Source organism: Armigeres subalbatus, chromosome 2 (genome assembly GCF_024139115.2).
Source record: "Armigeres subalbatus isolate Guangzhou_Male chromosome 2, GZ_Asu_2, whole genome shotgun sequence".
NCBI lineage: Eukaryota > Metazoa > Arthropoda > Insecta > Diptera > Culicidae > Armigeres > Armigeres subalbatus.
Window position 1 is genome coordinate 203992000 of NC_085140.1, and position 20353 is coordinate 204012352.

Consider the following 20353-nt stretch of genomic DNA (forward strand, 5'->3'; position numbering starts at 1 on the left):
TATGAATACCCCAGGATACACTACGGTATCCCAGCCAGCATTCGTGAGGCTTTAGCAGACGACGAGCCAAACGCAGCTGCCTTGTTTTGCATCCTGAAGGATGCAGGCGAACGGGCATTCTTCGGATATAAGTGCTTTTAACAAGGCGGATTCATTTGATTTTTGATCACGAAAAGTTTCGTAGAGAAATCACTTTTTGGAAAAGAAAAACAGGCTGGAAAGTGATAGTTTGTGCAACTAGTTCGCTAGTGAAATTGAGGACACGACAGTCGCAAAAAGATGATTTTTTCAGCACGAGCTGTACTACGAGTGCTGAAAAAATTGAGTTTTGCAACGAGTTGCACACGCTATTTTTTGCAATGACGAAAAATGGGCTTTAATATGATAAATCTGTACCAAAACGGTACAGACTGATTTACTTCACATGATCATTCTTACCAATAAATCATGTTGCCGCAGAGAACAATCATATTCCATGTTATCGTGCCACATTGCATAGCTCGACAAGCCTTGAAGCGATAGATGAACTTGCCTTTGGAAAATTCTGATGTCATGGCCATCAAACTATTTCGTTTATTACGCGACGCAGATAATACACTATTTGAACACTTACCCAAGCTAATTCAGCAAAATGTAGTCATGTAACTACTGTTCTGATGTTGGTTTTTCATTATAGCACCCAAATGAGTGCTATAATGGATTTTTTGCAATTCCTGATCATAATATCTGGTTTACAGTTCGTCTTTGAGTGATAAAACGGCCTACTTTTCCATACCAACGAAATGGGTGCTTTAATGAACATTATGCAACTCAAATGGGTTGCATAATATTCATTATAGCACTCATTTGGGTGCTATAATGAAAAACCAACATCAGAACAGTAGTTACATGACTACATTTTGCTGAATTAGCTTCGGTAAGTGCTCAAATAGTGTATTCTATGCGCCCCGTAATAAATTAAATAGCTTGGTGGACATGACATCAAAAATTTCCAAAGTCAAGTATATCTATCGCTTCACGGCGTATCGAACTATGCAATGTGGCACGGTAACATGGAATCTGATTGTTCTGCGCAGCAACATAATTTATTGGCAAGAATGATCATGTGGAGTAAATTAGACTGTACAATTTTGGTACAGATTTATCAAATTTAAGTCCATTTTTTGTCATTGCAAATAACGTGTGCAACTCGTTGCAAAACTCGATTTTTCAGCACTCGTAGTATTTATCCAACTCGGCAAGCCTCGTTGGATGAACGTACAACTCATGCTGAAAAAATCATCTTTTTGCAACTTGTTGCACAAACTACTATTATGCAACTCATTTGGGTTGCGTAATGGTCATTAAAGCACCCATTTCGTTGGTATGGAAAAGTAGCCCGTTTTATCACTCAAAGACGAATTGTAAACCAGGTAGGGTATAAATCACTACTTGGGCCTTAGGACCCGGCTCCCGGCTTACTGCACAGAAAACTAATGATTTATACTGTTTGGAAGCCGTAGGTTTATGATTGATAATGTTTTAAAAGTCTCCTATTTATCGCGCACAATACTCAATATTTTTCAACCATTTATTTCACTCCTAATCGATCCAATTATAGAAAATAAAAATGTAGATTTCAAACTTTCGCTCTTCGTTGCAACACCACTGAGCCGGAGTGATTCTTTCCACTTTTACAAAACGGTATAATCAAATAAACACCTACCTGGAAATCGTCACAGTGCTCGAAACAACCATTGCTTCAGGCTGTTTATCACCATACAATAATGCTGAACTCATGCACTTCAATCTTTTCTAATTATTCGTAGGGACACGGCAGGTATTTCCGTCCATCGTCGTAGTGGCTAATACCAACGAAAGCAACGTACATTTGCTAGAACTCCACTATAGCAGAACGTTTCTCATGAGCTTACGATTTGGTACATATGAATTTTACAAAAAGTGGTTTTCGAGACTATGACGAACAGACGAAAATACCAGCCGTGTCCCTATCGCAAGAACTTTTATAAACATATTAGAATACAATTGAAAATGTATTCTCAAACCGAACAAAAATTCACCTCGGCTCAAGAACACTCAGAAATAAAATAAACCCGTAAAGGCTTTAAAATTAATCTGTTCAGTTATTTTTTACTGTTAAACATTGCATAGTATAAACATTAGAGTAGAGTGGGGCAAGAGTACGCACTTAGTTTTCAAACGATCATGTGGCCCTATCGCGGCGTCGGTCAACCAGGCGGGTTCCGTGCCCGAGGACGGAAAGGGGGCCTCGTCAAGGCAGGGGCAGGCGTAGGCACCGCGTCGGTAAGTCCCTCTGTGTGATGGCGAATTGGCCCTATCGCAGAGAGGTCAATTTGGGGTGCGGCATCATTATTCTTGATACCAGCCGTGCAGAGGGAAGCAGGCGCGAAGTCGACCCTTCCCCCCTTCCGAGGACATAGGGCGTGGTAAGGCCACCTGGAAAGCCGGCAATGCGCTGGCACGGCACGATACAATGGCGTTCTTCTAAAAAAGCGAAACGCGTCATAAAGAACAACAGGAACAAACAATGGAAAATGATTTTTTTTTTCAGAATTCAAATAGGGGAAATGACGGCTTTGGCAGCTTTTGTTCTATTATTGTCAGGGGGGTTCTTGTTGACCGAATTTTATGAAATTTCGCCACAATATTCTTTGATATGCAAAGAATTTTTAGGCCTAATTTGAGCATAATTAGTAATAGAAAACCCCCTGAAAATAATAGAACAAAACCTGCCGAAGCCGCAATTTCCCCTAAAAGCATCAGCATTGATCCAGAGAAATATCAATACCAAAATAGCTGTTTTGTAAAGATACAAATCAGCTCTATAAAACTAAAAGGTTGAACTAATTGGGTTATGAATAGTTTCTTGACGGATTCTTAATGTTGCACAGTGATTTTAAAGTTCGTGACTGTATTGAGAGAACTCAATTGTCATCAAGTGCAAAAAAAAGAATACGTTCAATTGGTGGGATATTCTGACATGAATGATAATAAGTCCGTATATGCATATCTACAAAATTTATTCCCTTATTCACAAAGGACTTTTTAATGTTTCGGCTACACAATTTTAAGCATTCTTTGAACAACAATTTAGATATCCTAATCAGAATTTTACGTTTGTACACATTTATCGAACACAGCTAGCATTTAGTCAACGAATGGCACAACCATAAACGTTATCATTACTTGCAATCACACATTGCAAAACAATCGTTTCCACGTGCTCCTGTCATATTACCTGTCGAATAATAGTCTCCGAAAGGATTAAACACTTTCATCAGATTTACCCCCAGCGACTGTAAATCAACCGCTCATCAATCTCAATCACCAATCAAGCTCGACGCGTCGTTCGCTTCGAATCAATTTAGGAAATAAATACATATCCCCTTCTCGCGCAAGCAACGATGGGCGCCAATTGGGAAGTTTGCACGGTGTCGTCCATTTCCGCCGTCGCTACATATATCAATCGTTTCCACATCGCCGATAGTGTGTATTGATTAGCATAATTGCCCCTCTGTTTATATGTAATATGTTACGATAAATCGATTAACATTTTGTTGCTTTTTTACAATCGAGACCGCGCGCACAATGGGACCGTTCGGAAGAACAATTCTTGAAAGCTTTTCGAACCTGAATGAGTATTTTGTTTAACCAACATGGATATGGTATTTTTAGAGGAAATGTTCATCATGTTGTCCCACAATCTTCGAGTGTGATTACGGCTATGGCAGAACAGATTTGTGGATCAAAAAATGTATAGGTATAATGATGTTGTTTTCTGTATGTTGTGTACTAGTTATTTTTGTTTGTTACGGATAATAACAAGTTTTAAGTATATAATAAGCTCAAATAGATGCACTACAAATGTTCACATCAAAATGAACGAAAACAAATTGATATTTACCTTTTAGTTAGATTAGGAAAAATCCATAAATTAGGTAACGCTCATAGGGGGATGGTTGCCTGTAGTCCAAACAAAATTTTCAGATGTTTCATACAAAAAGTGTGACATAGGAGGGAGGTGGCTGAAAATGGCCAATGTCAGCGTTATTTAAATAATGGATCTTCGTTTAGGGAATTTGCATTTTGTAGTCAAAGTATTTTTCGCCCATATCTATATATATAAAGATGAAATGGTGTGAGTTCGTATCCGAATGCTTTGAAAACGACTGGATGGATATTCTTTATTCCTTCTACAAATATGTTCATTCTAGTTTCCTCAAGTGAACATTACGAGTAAAGTTAAGTAAATAGTAAAAATTGATTCGAATACTTTGCAGGACAACGTCTACCGGGTCGACTAGTATAATATAGAACCTAACAAGAAGAAAACGTTATTCATTTGTATTTTAATTTAACATGTTTTTGTTAATTTCTTTCTCGACATTGATTGTAGGTCAACAGTACGAACAAGTCCAAGAAGACCACAATTTCATTTGAGCTTCCTCCAAATTATCAAAATGTTTTTGCCGATATTATAGATCGGTCCTATTGTGAACCGCATGCAACGATTTCCCTCTTTCAGGAAACAAGGATCGTGTCCACTTGTTGTATATTCTGCAGTCACATGTTCGACGCGACTTGATTGATTTACTGCTGCTGTTGCTGTTGGCGATGGGAGTGGTGATGGTGGTGCTGCTGCTGCTGTTGAAGTGGATGTAGCGGATGACCGGGAAGTAGTAGCGTCGGCGGTACCGCTGGTTGAAGAGGATGGTGCAACGCGGACCCAGTCAGTGTTCCGGTGTTCGACGGTGACCCCTGATGGTGATGGAGAGCACTCGAACCCGGATGATGGGAGTGGTGCATACTGTTATTGGGTGGTGGTTGGTCGGATCCGTTGCTGCCCGGTGGCGTGGCTCCGTTATCCGGACCACAAAAGTATGAATTTTGCATTGAGTAAAGCCTGTCAATCGGGTTTAACAGTTGAGCGTGGGCAGGGGTCAGCGTTGTTGTCAGTTGTTGCAGCGAAGGGTACTCCATGCCGATCATTGTGTTAAGTGGAATATTTTCACTTTTCACAATGTTCGAGGGATCTGTAAAGAAAAAGAGAACATTCTGTTACTAAATTATGTTGAACATATGGGGAAGTGGTTGGCATGCCGTCTAAGGCTTGCATGGATTCATATTAGTGAAAAACAAATATGTAAATGAACATTCACAAACTTGTAATTGAACAAACAGGGTTGCAGTTCCTATTACTGTTTAAAAGCAGTTTAGTGTTCATTAAGCACTTCCACAGTTATTAACTACAAGGTTTTCAAGTCAAGTTATCATTTTCCATTCGTGTATCATGAGACTAACACAATAGTACATTATGGTCAGTGAAGTCGAGAAAATTTCGAACCCGAAAATTTCCTAGACCAAACCGGAAATCGAGCCCAGTCACCTTCAGCATGGTTTTGATTTGCAGCCGCGCAGCCTATCACCCGTTTTTTATGATATTCGACGCGAAATACATAATTATTTGACACGGTTTTAGGGAATGGCGTAATTGGCTGGTTTTGTGCTATTGTTATTAGGGAGGATTTAAGTTGATCAAATTTTCTTAAATTCGACTACACAAAGTAGTGAATACAGTCCCTGAGGATGAAAACAATATCACGTTCAATTTTATCTGCAACACATATGATGAGATGTTTGTTGTGGAGAATCGATTAGTGATAAAAACTTGCAAATCAGGCTATCCTTTCACGGGTGAAATCGTGACAAAGGACGCATTAAATATTTTTTTAAATAGAAGATTTATTTACCAAGCAAAGAAAAAACATATTTAGAAAAATTCTAACTAAAATAAAACACTTCGCTTATTGTTTCTTATAGAGAATTCTCTTTAGTGAACTCTCGTTTATACTCAGGAGTGGCAGCAGTTAAAAAAAATACCCACCAATAAAAAATACCTACGTATCGCTTATAGGCTCTGTCCCTTTGTTTCAGCAAGGGAGGCCCAATGTTGCGACAAATCGCTCATAAATATTTATGTTTATGGCAAACATGATCTCAACGGTTGCATACACACACGAGCATAATCGCTATTGCTACTTCCTGTGGAGGCATCTCTCGCACTACTGAAGGGACAAAAAAACCTGCTCTGGTAACAGTTTGCCGGAACAGATCCCGGCCGGCGGTACGTAGCTTACACACATGCGGGCACAGGTAGCTAATCCATTACATGACTCTATAATCCGCTGATGCCGCACATATTTATGGGTCGGTTTCTCGGTTGCTGGCGGGACTCTTGCTGTGATGTGGATAAAAGGAACTTTTTTGCGACTGTTGACATCGTTGTTTTTTGTATGATTTTATTTGTTCTATTTGTCCGGTTTACCGTCACTATAAAAACTGTCATTTGTAGCATCACATGGTCGATTTGTTGCCTCCTGATTGAAAAGTTTTTGTTAGCTCAACTTTAAAGTTAAATTAAGCTGGTAGAGATAAAAGGGGCAATTGTGTTGTTTTAAAATTTATGATTGTCAACAGATGTCAATACGTAGAACCATATTGTACAACTAAATTAGCATCGGAATCTGATTACATATCAGAGTTCTATAGCGTACTTCAGAACCCAATCTCAAAACCTCCCATGAGACCTCCCAGTTCTCGCAACCTCTTGTAGACCACTATACAGCAATATCATGGCCAGTTGGCCCAGTTTTATTGCAATCATTAAAACTTGATATGCGTTCCATTTTAGGAGCATCGATTTTATATTAATATATACTTCAAGTCTCACATAACACATGCTACTCCTTCAGACTTGGTGGTTTTAAGGACCAAGTATAACCATGATACGACCACTTTATGTCATCTATACAATTCTTTAATTTATTTAGTTTACATCTAAACAGATAACACTGAATCAACAATTTGACGCCACAATACACGGTTCGAGGCCGCATCTCTCCATCCTCGAATATGCCCCACGCTCGCCAAGTCGTTTTGCACCTGATCTGCCCACCTCGCTCGCTGCGCTCCACGCCGTCTCGTACCTGCCGGATCGGAAGTGAACACCGTCTTTGCAGGGCTGCTGTCCGGCATTTTTGCAGCATGTCCTGCCCATCGTACCATTCCGGCTTTAGCTACCTTCTGGATACTGGGTTCGCCGTATAGCTGGGGGAGCTCGTGGTTCATTATTCGCCGCCACACACCTTCTCGAATACTCCGAGTGCCTGCAAGTCCTCCTCGAGCATTGTCCATGTTTCGTGTCCGTAGAGGACAACCGGTCTTATTAGCGTCTTGTACATAACAAATTGGGGGCGATGACGAATCTTTTTTGACCGCAGTTTCTTTTGGAGCCCGTAGTAGGCCCGATTTCCACAGATGATGCGCCTTCATATTTCACGACTAACATTGTTATCAGCCGTTAGCACGGATCCAAGATAGACGAATTCCTCGACCACCTCGGAGGTATCCCCGTCTATCGTAACACTGCTTTTCAGTCGGGCCCTGTCACGATCGGTTCCGCCCACAAGCATGTACTTTGTCTTCGATGCATTCACCACCAGTCCCACTTTTGTTGCTTCACGTTTAAGGCGGGTGTACAGTTCTGCAACCTTTGCAAATGTTCGGCCGACAATGTCCATGTCATCCGCGAAACAAATAAATTGACTGGATCTGTTGAAAATCGAACCCCGGCTGTTACACCCGGCTCTCCGCATGACACCTTCTAGCGCAATGTTGAACAACAGGCACGAAAGTCCATCACCTTGTCTTAGTTAGCCTTGTGTTCGCCCGAAATCTTCACACAGTTTTGCACACCATCCACCGTTGCTTTAATCAGTCTGGTAAGCTTCCCAGGGAAGCTATTCTCGTCCATAATTTTCCATAGCTCTACGCGGTCTATATTGTTGTATGCCGCCTTGAAATCAATGAACAGATGGTGCGTTGGGACCTGGTTTTCATGGCATTTTTGAAGAATTTGCCGTACAGTAAAGATCTGGCCAGTGTCGAGCGGCCGTCAACGAAGCCGGCTTGATAATTTCCCACGAACTCATTCACTAATGGTGACAGGCGTCGGAAGATGATGTGGGATATCACTTTGTAGGCGGCATTAAGGATGGTGATCGCTTGAAAATTCTCACACTCCAGCTTGTCGCCTTTCTTGTAGATGGGGCATAAAACCCCTTCCTTCCACTCCTCCGGTAGCTGTTCAGTTTCCCAGATTCTGACTATCAGTTTGTGCAGGCAAGTGACCAGCGTTTCCGGGCCCATCTTGATGAGCTCAGTTCCGATACCATCCCTACCAGCTGTTTTATTGGTCTTTAGCTGTTGGATGGCATCCTTAACTTCCCTCAAGGTGGGGGCTGGTTGGCTTCCATCGTTCGCTGAACTGACGTAGTCATTTCCTCCGCTTCCTTGACTCTCACTGCCTGTACTCTCAGCGCCATTCAAATGTTCCTCGTAGTGCTGCTTCCACCTTTCGATCATCACACATTCGTCCGTCAAGATGCTCCCATCCTTATCCCTGCACATCTCGGCTCGCGGCACAAAGCCTTTGCGAGATGTGTTGAGCTTCTGATAGAACTTGCGTGTTTCTTGAGAACGGCACCGCTGTTCAATCTTTTCGCACTCCGCTTCTTCCAGGCGGCGTTTCTTCTTCTGAAACAGGCAGGTCTGCTGTCTCCGCTTCCGTCTATAACGTTCCACGTGTATTCCACATGTATTGCACCATGTACGATGTGTTGACTGATGTCGTTTTCGTTTTTGTGGTGTAGCTACACCGGAAAGTGCATAATTTTGCACCACATAAACGAACATTTTCAGTGCAGTCCCAATAAGATTGCGAAAGTATGTGTGACATCGGTCATCTTCCATGCTTCTGTCATATTTGTTTTTGTTCTTGCTGCCTGCTTTGAAATATGTATGTTATTCCAATCATTCTTGTTGGGATTAAATTGAAATTGTATGAATAGTGTCACTCTTATAGACATTTTACTTTTACTTTCTGTTTAATTGCATCGATTATCTAAAGCTGAACACAGTACTCACTGCCTGACATCATGAAAACGATGCATGATATTTCAAAACGAATCAAATATTGCAAAATTTCACGGCCAATGATTCATTAAGAGCTTCTTTGTTTCTGATGTAAGTATTAAAATATACAAAAGCATATTCCAATTAATCACAATACAAAACTACAAGTAGATTGATTTTTGGGTTTTCATTGGAAATTCTTGGGCCATTTCAGGTTTTTGAGAAGAATGTTGGATTCTTAGGGAAACGTTTGTTTGTATTGTACTAATCTTTAATTTGCTATTATATAACAATGCGGCGAACTTCGGTTCGTAAGAGACATACATTTTTCTTAGCACTCACAAATTAAGTGGAAAGTAGAATGTGTTATAAATGAAATTGGTTTCCAAAGTTTTCCAGTTTTATAAAATATTGCTTTGCAAAGATATTTATTAAACGAATTAAAAAAGCTCGAATCAGTTTATACATTCTAAGCTCGATTCTAAACTAATCTTGTTATACATGTACATTCGTGATATGCTGATTGAGCTAATAGCCGTTTAAAATTACGCCATTTATTATAATAAATATGATAAAGAGTAACTTGATGCCCATCCACATACATTCAATTTTCAATTCCACTTGTACACGATATTTATTAAGATTAATGGCGTAATCTGAATAGGCTATAACACATCGCCTCATCTATTGAATTTTATTTCTAAGAGGTGACCTGTCAGCCATTTGAACATATGTACTGCAACTTAAACATTACAATTCACAAATTATGTTCAATTATGCTAAATATGCTCAACTACGTTTTCAATTCCATGGATTAACCAGCAAAGGCTCAACTAAAAGGTGGCCCATGTAATAAAATGTGAGCTAGCAAAGCAAGACTGTAATTATTGCTATTGAGTCATTAGATTCTATAAGATAATAAAAATTAACAAAATCTCAATAGATCAAAGCTGAATATTCAAAATCTGAAAAGGTTGTAAAAATCCTTTGCAAATACCAAAAACTTGGAATTCAAAAGAGTTTATGGAATGATTCTTCACCTCAAGCTAGTTGATTTTTCCAAAAGATACTTCGAAGAACAAGTTCTGATGTTGGTTCAAAATTTTGGAACTATTTTCAAGTTCCACAAAAAAAACTTGTTTATTAGAATAATTTCATGACTAATAATATATTCAAACCAATGGTCAAGGTAACGAAAGATAAAATTTAATAGCAGGAACATGAATTAGTATACAATACAACTGGTTGAATGTAAGCAATTTCTTTTACCTTGATTCATCGCCTAACTTTTATAAACTAATCGATTAGTAAATGTCCTTCACTGTTTTTAATTATCCTTCTCTTATGACATACATAAAACTACATTTTTATTTATTTTGTATTAGATAAATAGAATTAAAACGCGCAATTACCATTCCCACTTTATTAAAAAAATCTAACTCCAACGCGCACCCGGTACATCAAAACCCAACAGAATTTGACAGCAACAAGCACGTGGCATGCGGCTGTATTGGTAATACCACCATTCGAACAAGCTACACTCTCGATTTTATGCGTGCTACACTTTCCGTACGGTGCACGAAAAAGTGGGGTTTGAGTGTAGAGCGAAAACCAAAAACGAACAATTTCAGTGCAGAAAGTGTACACCCGGTGCAGCTACACCGCAAAAACGAAAACGACATGAGAAACGACCGAGTGCCGCTCAAAGCGGACCCAAGCCCAACACGAGTGCCAACCAGCACATCAGGATTAATACCAGTGAGATCCTGATAACGGTATACTGGTCACGGCAAGCGACACACACCCGCGAAAGTAATGCAAATAAACGATATGTAAAATAAAGGTAAATTAACAAAATATGTCTGGCTGAACATTCTAATTTAACCCCAAAATAGAGATAAAATAAGGGATGCTGATTGACATTTAGCTTTACAATCAATGTGGTTGAACAGCCGTAAATATTACTTTATTTTCAATTTTCATTCCGTATCTTTTTCAATTTTCTCACGTTGAAGAAATGATGACGCGGACGCCTTATCGGAAATTCAAATAAACAATCGCTCACTTTGAGCGATTGATTGTTTATTCTTCCGAAGGATGAACAATTGAACAAATTAAGAAAATGCTAATACTGTTGTGTAGAAGTTGCATAGGTCACATCACTTTCCATTGTGAATCCCGATCTATGTTACTGATTACCCCACCCAACTAACACAACTTCCTTCCCGTGGTAATTGTGGAGATGCAGAGGTATTTTCGGTCTCTAGTAGCAACAATAACCACACACTAACATTCCCTTCCTTTCTCAACAGACTGTAACTTGGCCGGCGCCGTTATTGATCAACATTTGCGAGCTGTTGAAACGTGCACTTCGAGAATAGAAGGTAAATCCCAACCACTATTTACTTGGATCGTAGTGTAATTTGCACCAGTTCTGATCAATCACGGAGTAGCAACCAACTAAAAGGTAGAAAGAATAAAAAAGATACCCTATCGTGTAACTATCTTTCTTTTACATGGATGGTTTTATATTATGCTTTTCACATGCATTTTTGAGCAATTACGCTTTTATTGTGTGTATCCTTGATAACACTGTGGTCGACAGTAAATCGCTATTCGTTGCATTTAAAGTTCTCGATCTCAATTCGGAAAACCTGGAATATCTGCATCAAAATAATTTAGCATATAATACACACAAGCAACTGTACCGCGCTAATACTGTACCGTGGGGCATCGAAATCCGTACACTTAAGCACCTTAGTTTATGAAAAAGTCATTAGAAAATAGGAATTGAATGTAAATAAAACGTTTGTCATTGACACAGGAGCATGAAGGCTTTTTCTTTTGAAGTGTTTCACATTTACTCATTAAAAACTACGAAAAACATGATAAAATTATGAATAAAATCAACTACTCCTGACTCGAAATCTGTCCACCGTTGACGGATTTCAAATCAAAAGATCGATATCCGTACAGCTATTTTTAACTAAATATTCAAATTGAAGCAGTCTGATTGACTAAACTACCACTGTAAATGGTTCGATACGCACCTTGAGAAGCGATCCCTTCGATTTGTATTCCGCTTATCTTATGTAATGATTCGCAATTAGCAATTAAAACATTGTTACTTTTGGTGCAATTATGCTCTACCCAAAAACAAAATGGCGGCAAAAACGCCGCGTTTGGTGGGTGGCGACTTGTTTTCGATTTTTGTTGTTTTAATTTCAAAGGCTTCTTTTCATTTCCATGCCCTAAAAGCTTACTGCCAAGTATCTGAACAGGATAAGGTAAATTATTCCTACATTAATTACCTTTATCCCCCTTTAATTAATTGATATCTCATGAGGTGGACGGATTACGGTGCTGTACGGATTTCGGTCCCGCACGGTACTGTAACTGTAACGCACGAAAGTTTTATGTGAAGCATAACCGTTCACGTAAGGGCCATGTGCCACAGCCTGATATGTGTAAGCACAAAAACGGGAACCTTCTTACGATCGATCGAAAGGTGATCCAAAGATGGTGACAGCACTACGAAAAGCATCTGAATGATGATGTAGCAGAAAAGAATGGCGTCATGGTGGCAAACTTGGGAGCACGCGCGCAGAATATACGTTTTCGGCTCTGGGTCCCCAAAAATTCCAGGAGGAGATGGGCCGGCTGAAAGACAACAACGCAGCTGGGCCAGGAGAGCTATGTAAACACTGCGATAAGGCACTGAGTAATTACCAAGGTTTGGGAGGATGAAGTACTGCCGCAGGAGTGGCTGGATTGCAGCAACTACCGCGCAATCCCATTGCTGAACGCCGCCTACAAGGTACACTCCCAAATATTGTGCCGTCGACTAACACCAATTGCTACAGAGTACGTGGTACAGTACCAGGCGGGATTCATAGGTGAACGCTCCACCACAGACCAGGCCGAGTAGCACACATGTTGTATATAAATTTCTATAACTCATATGCCACCGAATTAGGTTGCATATGAGTTGCTGCAACTCAATCAGTCTGAATTGTGCTGCTAGGGAGGTGTTCGCCGTACACCAGATATTGCAGAAATGCCACGAATACAGCATACCCAACCATCATCTATTAATCGGCTTTAAATCCGCATATGTAACAATCGATCGGGACCAGCTATGGTAACTAATGCACGAACACGGATTTCCGGATCAACCGATACGGTTGATCAAGGCTACTATGGATCGGGTGATGTGCGTAGTTCGAGTTTAAGGGGCATTCTCAAGTCCCTTCGAAACGCGTAGAGGGTTATGGCTATTCAACATCGCATTGGAGGGAGTAATGCGAAGGGCAAGGATTGACACGATTGGTACGATTTTCACGAAGTCCGTTAAGCTATTTGGTTTCGCCGGCGACATTGATATTATGGTACGTAACTTTGAGAAGATGGAAGAATCCTACATCAGACTGAAAAGGGAAGCTGAACGGATCAACACGTCAAAGACGAAGTACATGATGCTGCACAATGTAAGCCACCCACCACAAGTTGGTATCGGTGAGGACGAAATCGAAGTGGTTGAAGAATTTGTGTACTTGAGCTCACTGGTGACCTCCGATAACGAGACCACTCCACAAAACGCTTCGATCGAATAGAGTTCGCCGCCGTACCAAACTGACTATCTACAAAACGCTTATTAGACCGGTAGTCCTCTGCGAACACGAGTCTTGGAGTTTTCGAATTGTAACAGCTGTTGGAAGAACCATCCATTCATACCGCGAAAATCGGAAGACTGCGGTGGGCCGAGCACGTAGCCAGAAGGTCAAACAAAAACCCAGTGAAAATGGTTCTCGACAACGATCCGACGGGAACAAGAAGGCGAGGAGCGCAATGAACAAGGTGGATCGGTCAGGTGGGAACGATTTGCGGCCAACGTGCAGCCATGGACCGAGATGTATTATACTATAATAGAGAAGAAATAAATAAATAAATAAAAATAATACAATGGAGTAATAAATGAGGCCTCGTCTGATTCGACTCTTTTTCCAATCATTTTTTAAAAATACTGGTTGTCGCTCTCGGCTTGCATTCAATATTGTGTACAGGAAAAAGTTGAATGTAAAATAAAAGGCTATCAAACACAAAAATATGAGTTCAAATAATTCCATAGCGTATATTTTCAGATGTTTTTAAATTTGCGGTTAATGTTTACACGTCAATATTTTTGCTGCAAACTACTAGGTGGCTATGCATAAACATGCACCTTCGCATGCAAAAAAGAATACGTGAAAATCTTCGATAATACCTTTATTAAACAACATTCTAATACTTATTTAAAGCTGACGTGGTACCGTCGCCATCGTTATGGAAGATGCAGACAGCCATATCTTAACGCCCCTAAATTCCGCTGAACCATCTATTCTTCCAATCTGTGGCGCCTTATTCATTGTTGATTCTGTCTGAACAGAATTTGCGCTATGTGGATATGCAAAAGTATTAAAAAAAAGCGTACACAGCATGTCGTCCATTCATGCACCTATATTCCCCTTGTAAAGAATCTCAGTTCGTTCTTCCGAATGCAGGAAGAATGTGGAGGCATAAAAAATGTTTTATTGATTTTCGTTCTATTCGTAAGAAGTTCGTGCTTCACGCAGCAGCACAGACGGCTATTAATTCAATTACCCGGCGAAAATCATGTAATAATAAATGATAAGATCTGATTTGTATTGATTACATACTAAAAATAAAAAAAGCAAAATGTAGAATGGATAATTCTTTATGTTAAATGTTAAATGTTAAAAACTTTAATGTTAAAAATCAAGTATAAGTATTCACATCCAGTTAACTTTTATCGAAATAAAATATGTCTCGATATATCCAAAGGTATTGTAAACATCAGATTATAGCCAACTAACTTTAGAAAATACTCTTCTGTCAACTTGTGGAAAACTGCCTCTAGGGGAAACATGTTTATTGTAAAAATGTGTGAAGATGCTTCGGCTTCTACTACTCTTCGCCGTATTGTAGTTGAATTTAAAAGGAAGGGTCCTTTTTTATCCATAACAGTAAGCGTAAAATTCCGTTAAACACCTTAGTCGACTACAGAGTTATCAGAAACGTATCTCACGATATATATTTTTTAAATACAAAGTTTTATAACGTTGCTTACCTCCGTAAGATTTCCCTCCAAACCGCGTGGCGGCGGTCATCATGCGAAAATACTCCTCGTCCATATCGAGCTCTTCTTTCACCGGCTTGAATGCCTCTGCACCTGCACTTATCCGAGATCCAAAGGAATCACCATCGTTGACACCCCCTTCGGTGTCACTACAGCTGTCGTGAAGATAATTGTTGGATCCTGCAATGGAAGCAAACAAACAGTCGATAAGAAACCTCTCCAACGTCGTCGGCCACCATCAGCGCTTTTCCAATGTGCAAAGGGTGGAAGGATTTAGTTCTGTCTAATCGTCTGACGAAGTGGTGGAAAAGTCCAATCAATAATGGCGTCAGTCAGTCGACCCAGAACCCCCTATTCAGAGGGTAAAGTTTTCACATTGAATTCACGCACACGTTCACGTGATCCACCGATATTGTGGGCACCCTCTTTTCCAACCTAACGAAGATTTTTCCAAAATGAAGTATAGTCTGGTGGTTAAAATGCTGGGAATGAAGTAAGCTGTTTAGTATATTGAGAGTGAGCAGAATTGGCGGAGAATCAATGATGTAGTAATGCGTTGCTTACATCAGCAATGTGGCCTCTGGCGAATAAGAGGAAGCATATCTGTTTAACGTAAACTATAACGGCAAATTTTTATTTTATTTCCGCCGAACTATAGTGAAGTGACATTACTATGAAGGGGATTCAAAAGACGGACATGTGTATCCGCCCATCGACATAGGCGTCTGTAGGGAAATTCCAGGGAGATTTAATTCATAGTATCGTCAACGGGGGTGACAATGGGCCTTAGGGGAGAGATCGGGCCATCGCTCTGTGTATGTGCAAAAGAAAGGTTCTCTTTGCTTACGCTCTCTTTCGCTAATGAACAGGCTAGTTTTGCATTTTGCTACATTTCACTACAGTTCTGCACGCTAGACAAAAACAATTGTCTTTATCGGCTAAGAAATTCGAATTATACTCTAGTATAGTTTTATAACGATTTAACAAGAACCAAAACGACCTATTCTCAACGTACCCAAAGCAGTTACTAACTAGTTCGCTACCCCATAAGGAAGGCCTTTAATATGGCCCCTATTGTGTCATATTTACCACCACTGCACAAACGGGACGAGCAAACCGTACTTGCTTGTCATAGCTGCAAAGGGGGAAAATCGTGAAGGACGACAGATCGCAAACACTGAAGGATGAGTGTCGTCTGGCACGTTTTTCTCTCCCACTTGTCTGCCTACCTACTTGGAGGAATATTTTTTCCGATCCAGCTATTTCAAACCATGACAAAGCCCTACAGCAAAATGACTTTTTTTCCTCTTAAGATGGACGAGTGTGAGTCGTGAACGATGGAGACCATGGTAACGCATGGAATGGAGCATTAGATATGGCGTGCGGTTCACACAATTGAGTATTGTTTCAACATATTTCACAAGTTTCTGACTTTTATGAGTCCTTTCACAACTGAAACGACCTCCACGACGGTTTTCAACCGGAAAATGAAATCGACGGCTCCGTGCAATGGTTATTCAACAAAGGGGTAACAAAGTTAATAAAATATAATCGCCATAATTAAATTTATAAATATACTTTAAATTAGTTTATGAACACTTTTAAGTATAATACACAATCATAACAAATCCAAAGACCCAAATTAGATACATTGTTATCATCATATGTTTCAGATCTTCCAAGAATTTACTGGAGTTCAAACTTTCAAGCCTCAACGCTTAATCTAACATCTATCGGCCTTCTTGGTCCATCTATTGGTCAGTGGTCCATACATCAATATTTTTGCGATCCATGAATCAAACTGGACATGCCATTACCATGTGTTCCATTCCAGGTCATCCAATAATTCTCTGTTGTAAAGGCCTTAAGGTTGTTTCCCTTGTAAAGTCGTAAATTATTATTATTATTATAGCTTTATTAAAGAGGTTTTCAGCCGGAGACTGGTTCGTCTCTTCCATGTAAAGTGTAAAGAATGAGAACGCTCCAGCACAAGCGGAATTAAAACAATTCTCAAAGCAACATTATCCTTATCCGACTTCTCCAGAACAGGCTGGTGATCAGCTGTCAATTTTAACTTTAACCACAATTCCATAAAAAGCGTAATAGGTACAATAACTTAATGTTTTTCGTCGACGGTCTCCCCTCTAGCTCGAATGGTTCGTAAGACGGCAGGACTTTTGCCCAATCTGAGGACATCGACTTGGGCGAGGGCTTGGGTTCTTAGTCTCTCGGAGTTTCAGCGAAATTCCAAAAACCCAAGAAGAGATCAAGCAAAAATTTAAAATGTATCACAGATTCGTTGTGATGGAATAGGATACCGAGCTAACTTCGATGAATTTAGAAAAAGGACAACAAAAAATCAACGCCAAATTTGACGAATGAACTTCTAACAAAAATCGGCGATTTATGATCGTGACCTATCGTGACTGGACTGCGAAAAATGATAGGATTGATGGATGCGAAGCACTGTGTTACATTAATGGAGTTGCATTTAAGGGAGTGATCAGTGGGAACTAGCGGTTACGTGAAAATTAGAAAATCTTGAACTGGCGTTGAATGAATCATTGGTGCCGATTAGACCGATTGCTGACGTTGACAGCATCGAACGATGCATTAGGGAGTGAGTGCTAGTAATGGACCCCTTAAGGACGGACATTTACTTCAATCGCTTCGCTAGAGTCAGACTCATGACATATTGCCATTCTGTAGCACCAGATGACAAGTAACTGTTATCAGCAATGCGTTTCGTACATAAATCATGCTGCAACATTCATTTTTACTCAGTGTTTTTTTTTTTTTTTTTTACAAGGGAGAATGCATTTACACACTAACCCAGTACACGTGCATTGTAGTTGCCAAACTACCACACGGAAGTGTACTGGAGTGTCGGACTCGACCATACCGGTAATACCGACTAAACTCCCTTGGGCTCCACCATCGTTTCCCCAGGAACTACCTCGCAGTACTACTTCTGGGGGGACGGCAGTACTAAGCGTACTCACTCATTATCGCTCACACAGGCACTCGTCCCACGCGAGACTGACTCGCACCCCATTCACTCCATTTGAGTCTTACTTGGATGCTCTCCCGGACGCTCCGCTGCCATGCCTCGAGGTGTCAATAGCGGTAACTGCCTGGGCCTACAGATATTGCGCTACGACACTCTGCCTCAGCACGAGCAGATCAATCACACCACTGCCGAAGCAGACCATACGCTACCCTGCCGAAGCAGGGACACTCCCCATGCACCACATGTATGTGCACAACTGTAGGTGTGTGGGTACAACCCACTGCTACCCTGCCGCCGAAGCAGCTCCACCAAAGACCATTCGCTCCATGGGACCCTTTTCCAGGTCCTCACTCCAACACTCCACCCCAATGCCTCGAGGTGTCGATGGGTTTCCTCCACTCCTGCCTCAGCCTGTGCAATCCATACTCAGACTTCTGCAGCGCGTGAGGGCGACGAGAGCGGCGGAGACACGCTATGACACTCCTGCCTCAGCACAACCAGATCACTCACTCCCTGCCGAAGCAGCTCACGCGCTACCCTACCGAAGTAGGTACACTCCACAACTTATTCTAACACTCCACTGCCATGCCTCGAGGTGTCGATAGCGGTATGTGGGGACTAATCAACGATACTACGCTACGACACTCTTACCTTAGCATGTGCAGTCCATACTCAGACTTCTGCTGCGCTTCGAGGCTGCCATAGCGGCGGCGACTCGCTATGACACTCCTGCCTCAGCACAAACAGATCACTCACTCCCTGCCGAAGCAGCTCACGCACTACCCTACCGAAGTAGGGACACTCCACGTGCCAGTTGGCACTCCTCCCTGGGCTTGTGCTTTTGAAGCGGCACACAGTCGCTTTGATAGGAGTCCGCTTACGGGCACTTGTGGTTTTGGGAGGGATTTTAGCAGAGCCCACTGCTAAATCCCACCACGCCCTAGGCAGTTCTCCCTGACTCGCAGACAGCTGGGGAGGGGTCGTCAAGCCCTTGGACATCATGCTGTTCCTGCTGTCCCTGCTGCCCCCTTACTCAGTGTTGTAAAATGTCATTTGCATTCGTTTGTATAATTTTTCCAGAACTTGTTCAGAAGTTGGCTATCGGCTCCTGAGATATGTCGAACTTATAGCCCTTAAATGTGCCTACAACATTGTCTAATAAGACATTGCTGTAAATATGTAATCTGGGGCGTGGGAGGCAAAATGTCATTCAAATGACACGTGACATTTTGGAAAGTTTTCACTCTCCAGCCTTAGATGTTATATTTAGAGCAATGTACCTTTGGACAAAAATATAGCCCTACTCAAGCGTTATGAGGACATCCAAAAATATGAAGGAAATTTGACTTCTGAAAAAAGTTATGAACAAATTAGTCAAATGACATGCAGATGACATTTTACAAGCCTGTTTTTACTACTAAAATAATTCACAGATAAAAATATGTTGTGGTTTTAAATGTATTTTCATGCACATATTTGGAGCATGCAAATAAACGTAACATTAAATCGATCTCACTATTTTTTTAAATCGAAATAAATTTATACGGTGCTTGCTTGTAAAATTCAATCAAATTTAATTGAATATCGAATGTTGATTCGTTTGATGGGATAAGCTGCAATTTTACACGTCGTTGAGTTTTCAAAATTATTTGCTGTGAATAATGTAGCCAGATTGCCTATTATGGCCACCCCCGGGACCATAATACGCAACATACAGTTTGTTTACATACGTATTATGGTCCCCCCATTTCAACAAAGTGTGCTGTGATTAAAGCTAGACGTATTTTTTTCGATCCGCCATTTCTATGCAAATTCTAAATCTCAGTTATCATTAGCTTAAGTTTTATCTTTTAATAGGTATAATCTAATGTAAATCAATAACAAAATGTGAATAGTGGTGAAAAATACAAAGTTTGCAGTGAAGAACCGCGATAGAGGAAATTTCCTGGCTGTGCTTGTGCTACGGCGTACGGTACAATGTGCAGCTTTGCTGGAGGACTTAGGAACTGGATCTCTTAGGAGGATATGTAATCTTGATTTGGGCGTGGAATCGTATCAGGTGAAATAATTGGTTATAAGAGTTCTGGAGAGTATTCTCAGGTTAGTATGTTCTAGTTTTCTATCCTCAAGGATGATTTAATTGTCACCACATACGTAAGACATAAAAATCCCAAATATTCACCCACTATATAGGTTTATATCGCATTTATACA

The 20353-nt window shown here is 40.7% G+C and overlaps 1 protein-coding gene across 1 annotated transcript in view; it reads right to left on the reverse strand.

Annotated features, from left to right (window-relative positions):
* Nucleotides 1-3074: 3074 nt before the first annotated feature.
* LOC134215784 (LIM homeobox transcription factor 1-alpha) overlaps nucleotides 3075-20353 on the reverse strand; it is a 69832-nt gene continuing 52553 nt past the window's right edge. Inside the window, exons 6-7 of the mRNA XM_062694901.1 lie at nucleotides 15122-15310; nucleotides 3075-5054 (exon numbers count right to left, since the gene is read on the reverse strand). Of these exons, the coding sequence (XP_062550885.1) occupies nucleotides 4612-5054; nucleotides 15122-15310 (632 nt within the window). The 3' untranslated portion in view covers nucleotides 3075-4611. The remainder of the gene's footprint in view (nucleotides 5055-15121; nucleotides 15311-20353) is intronic.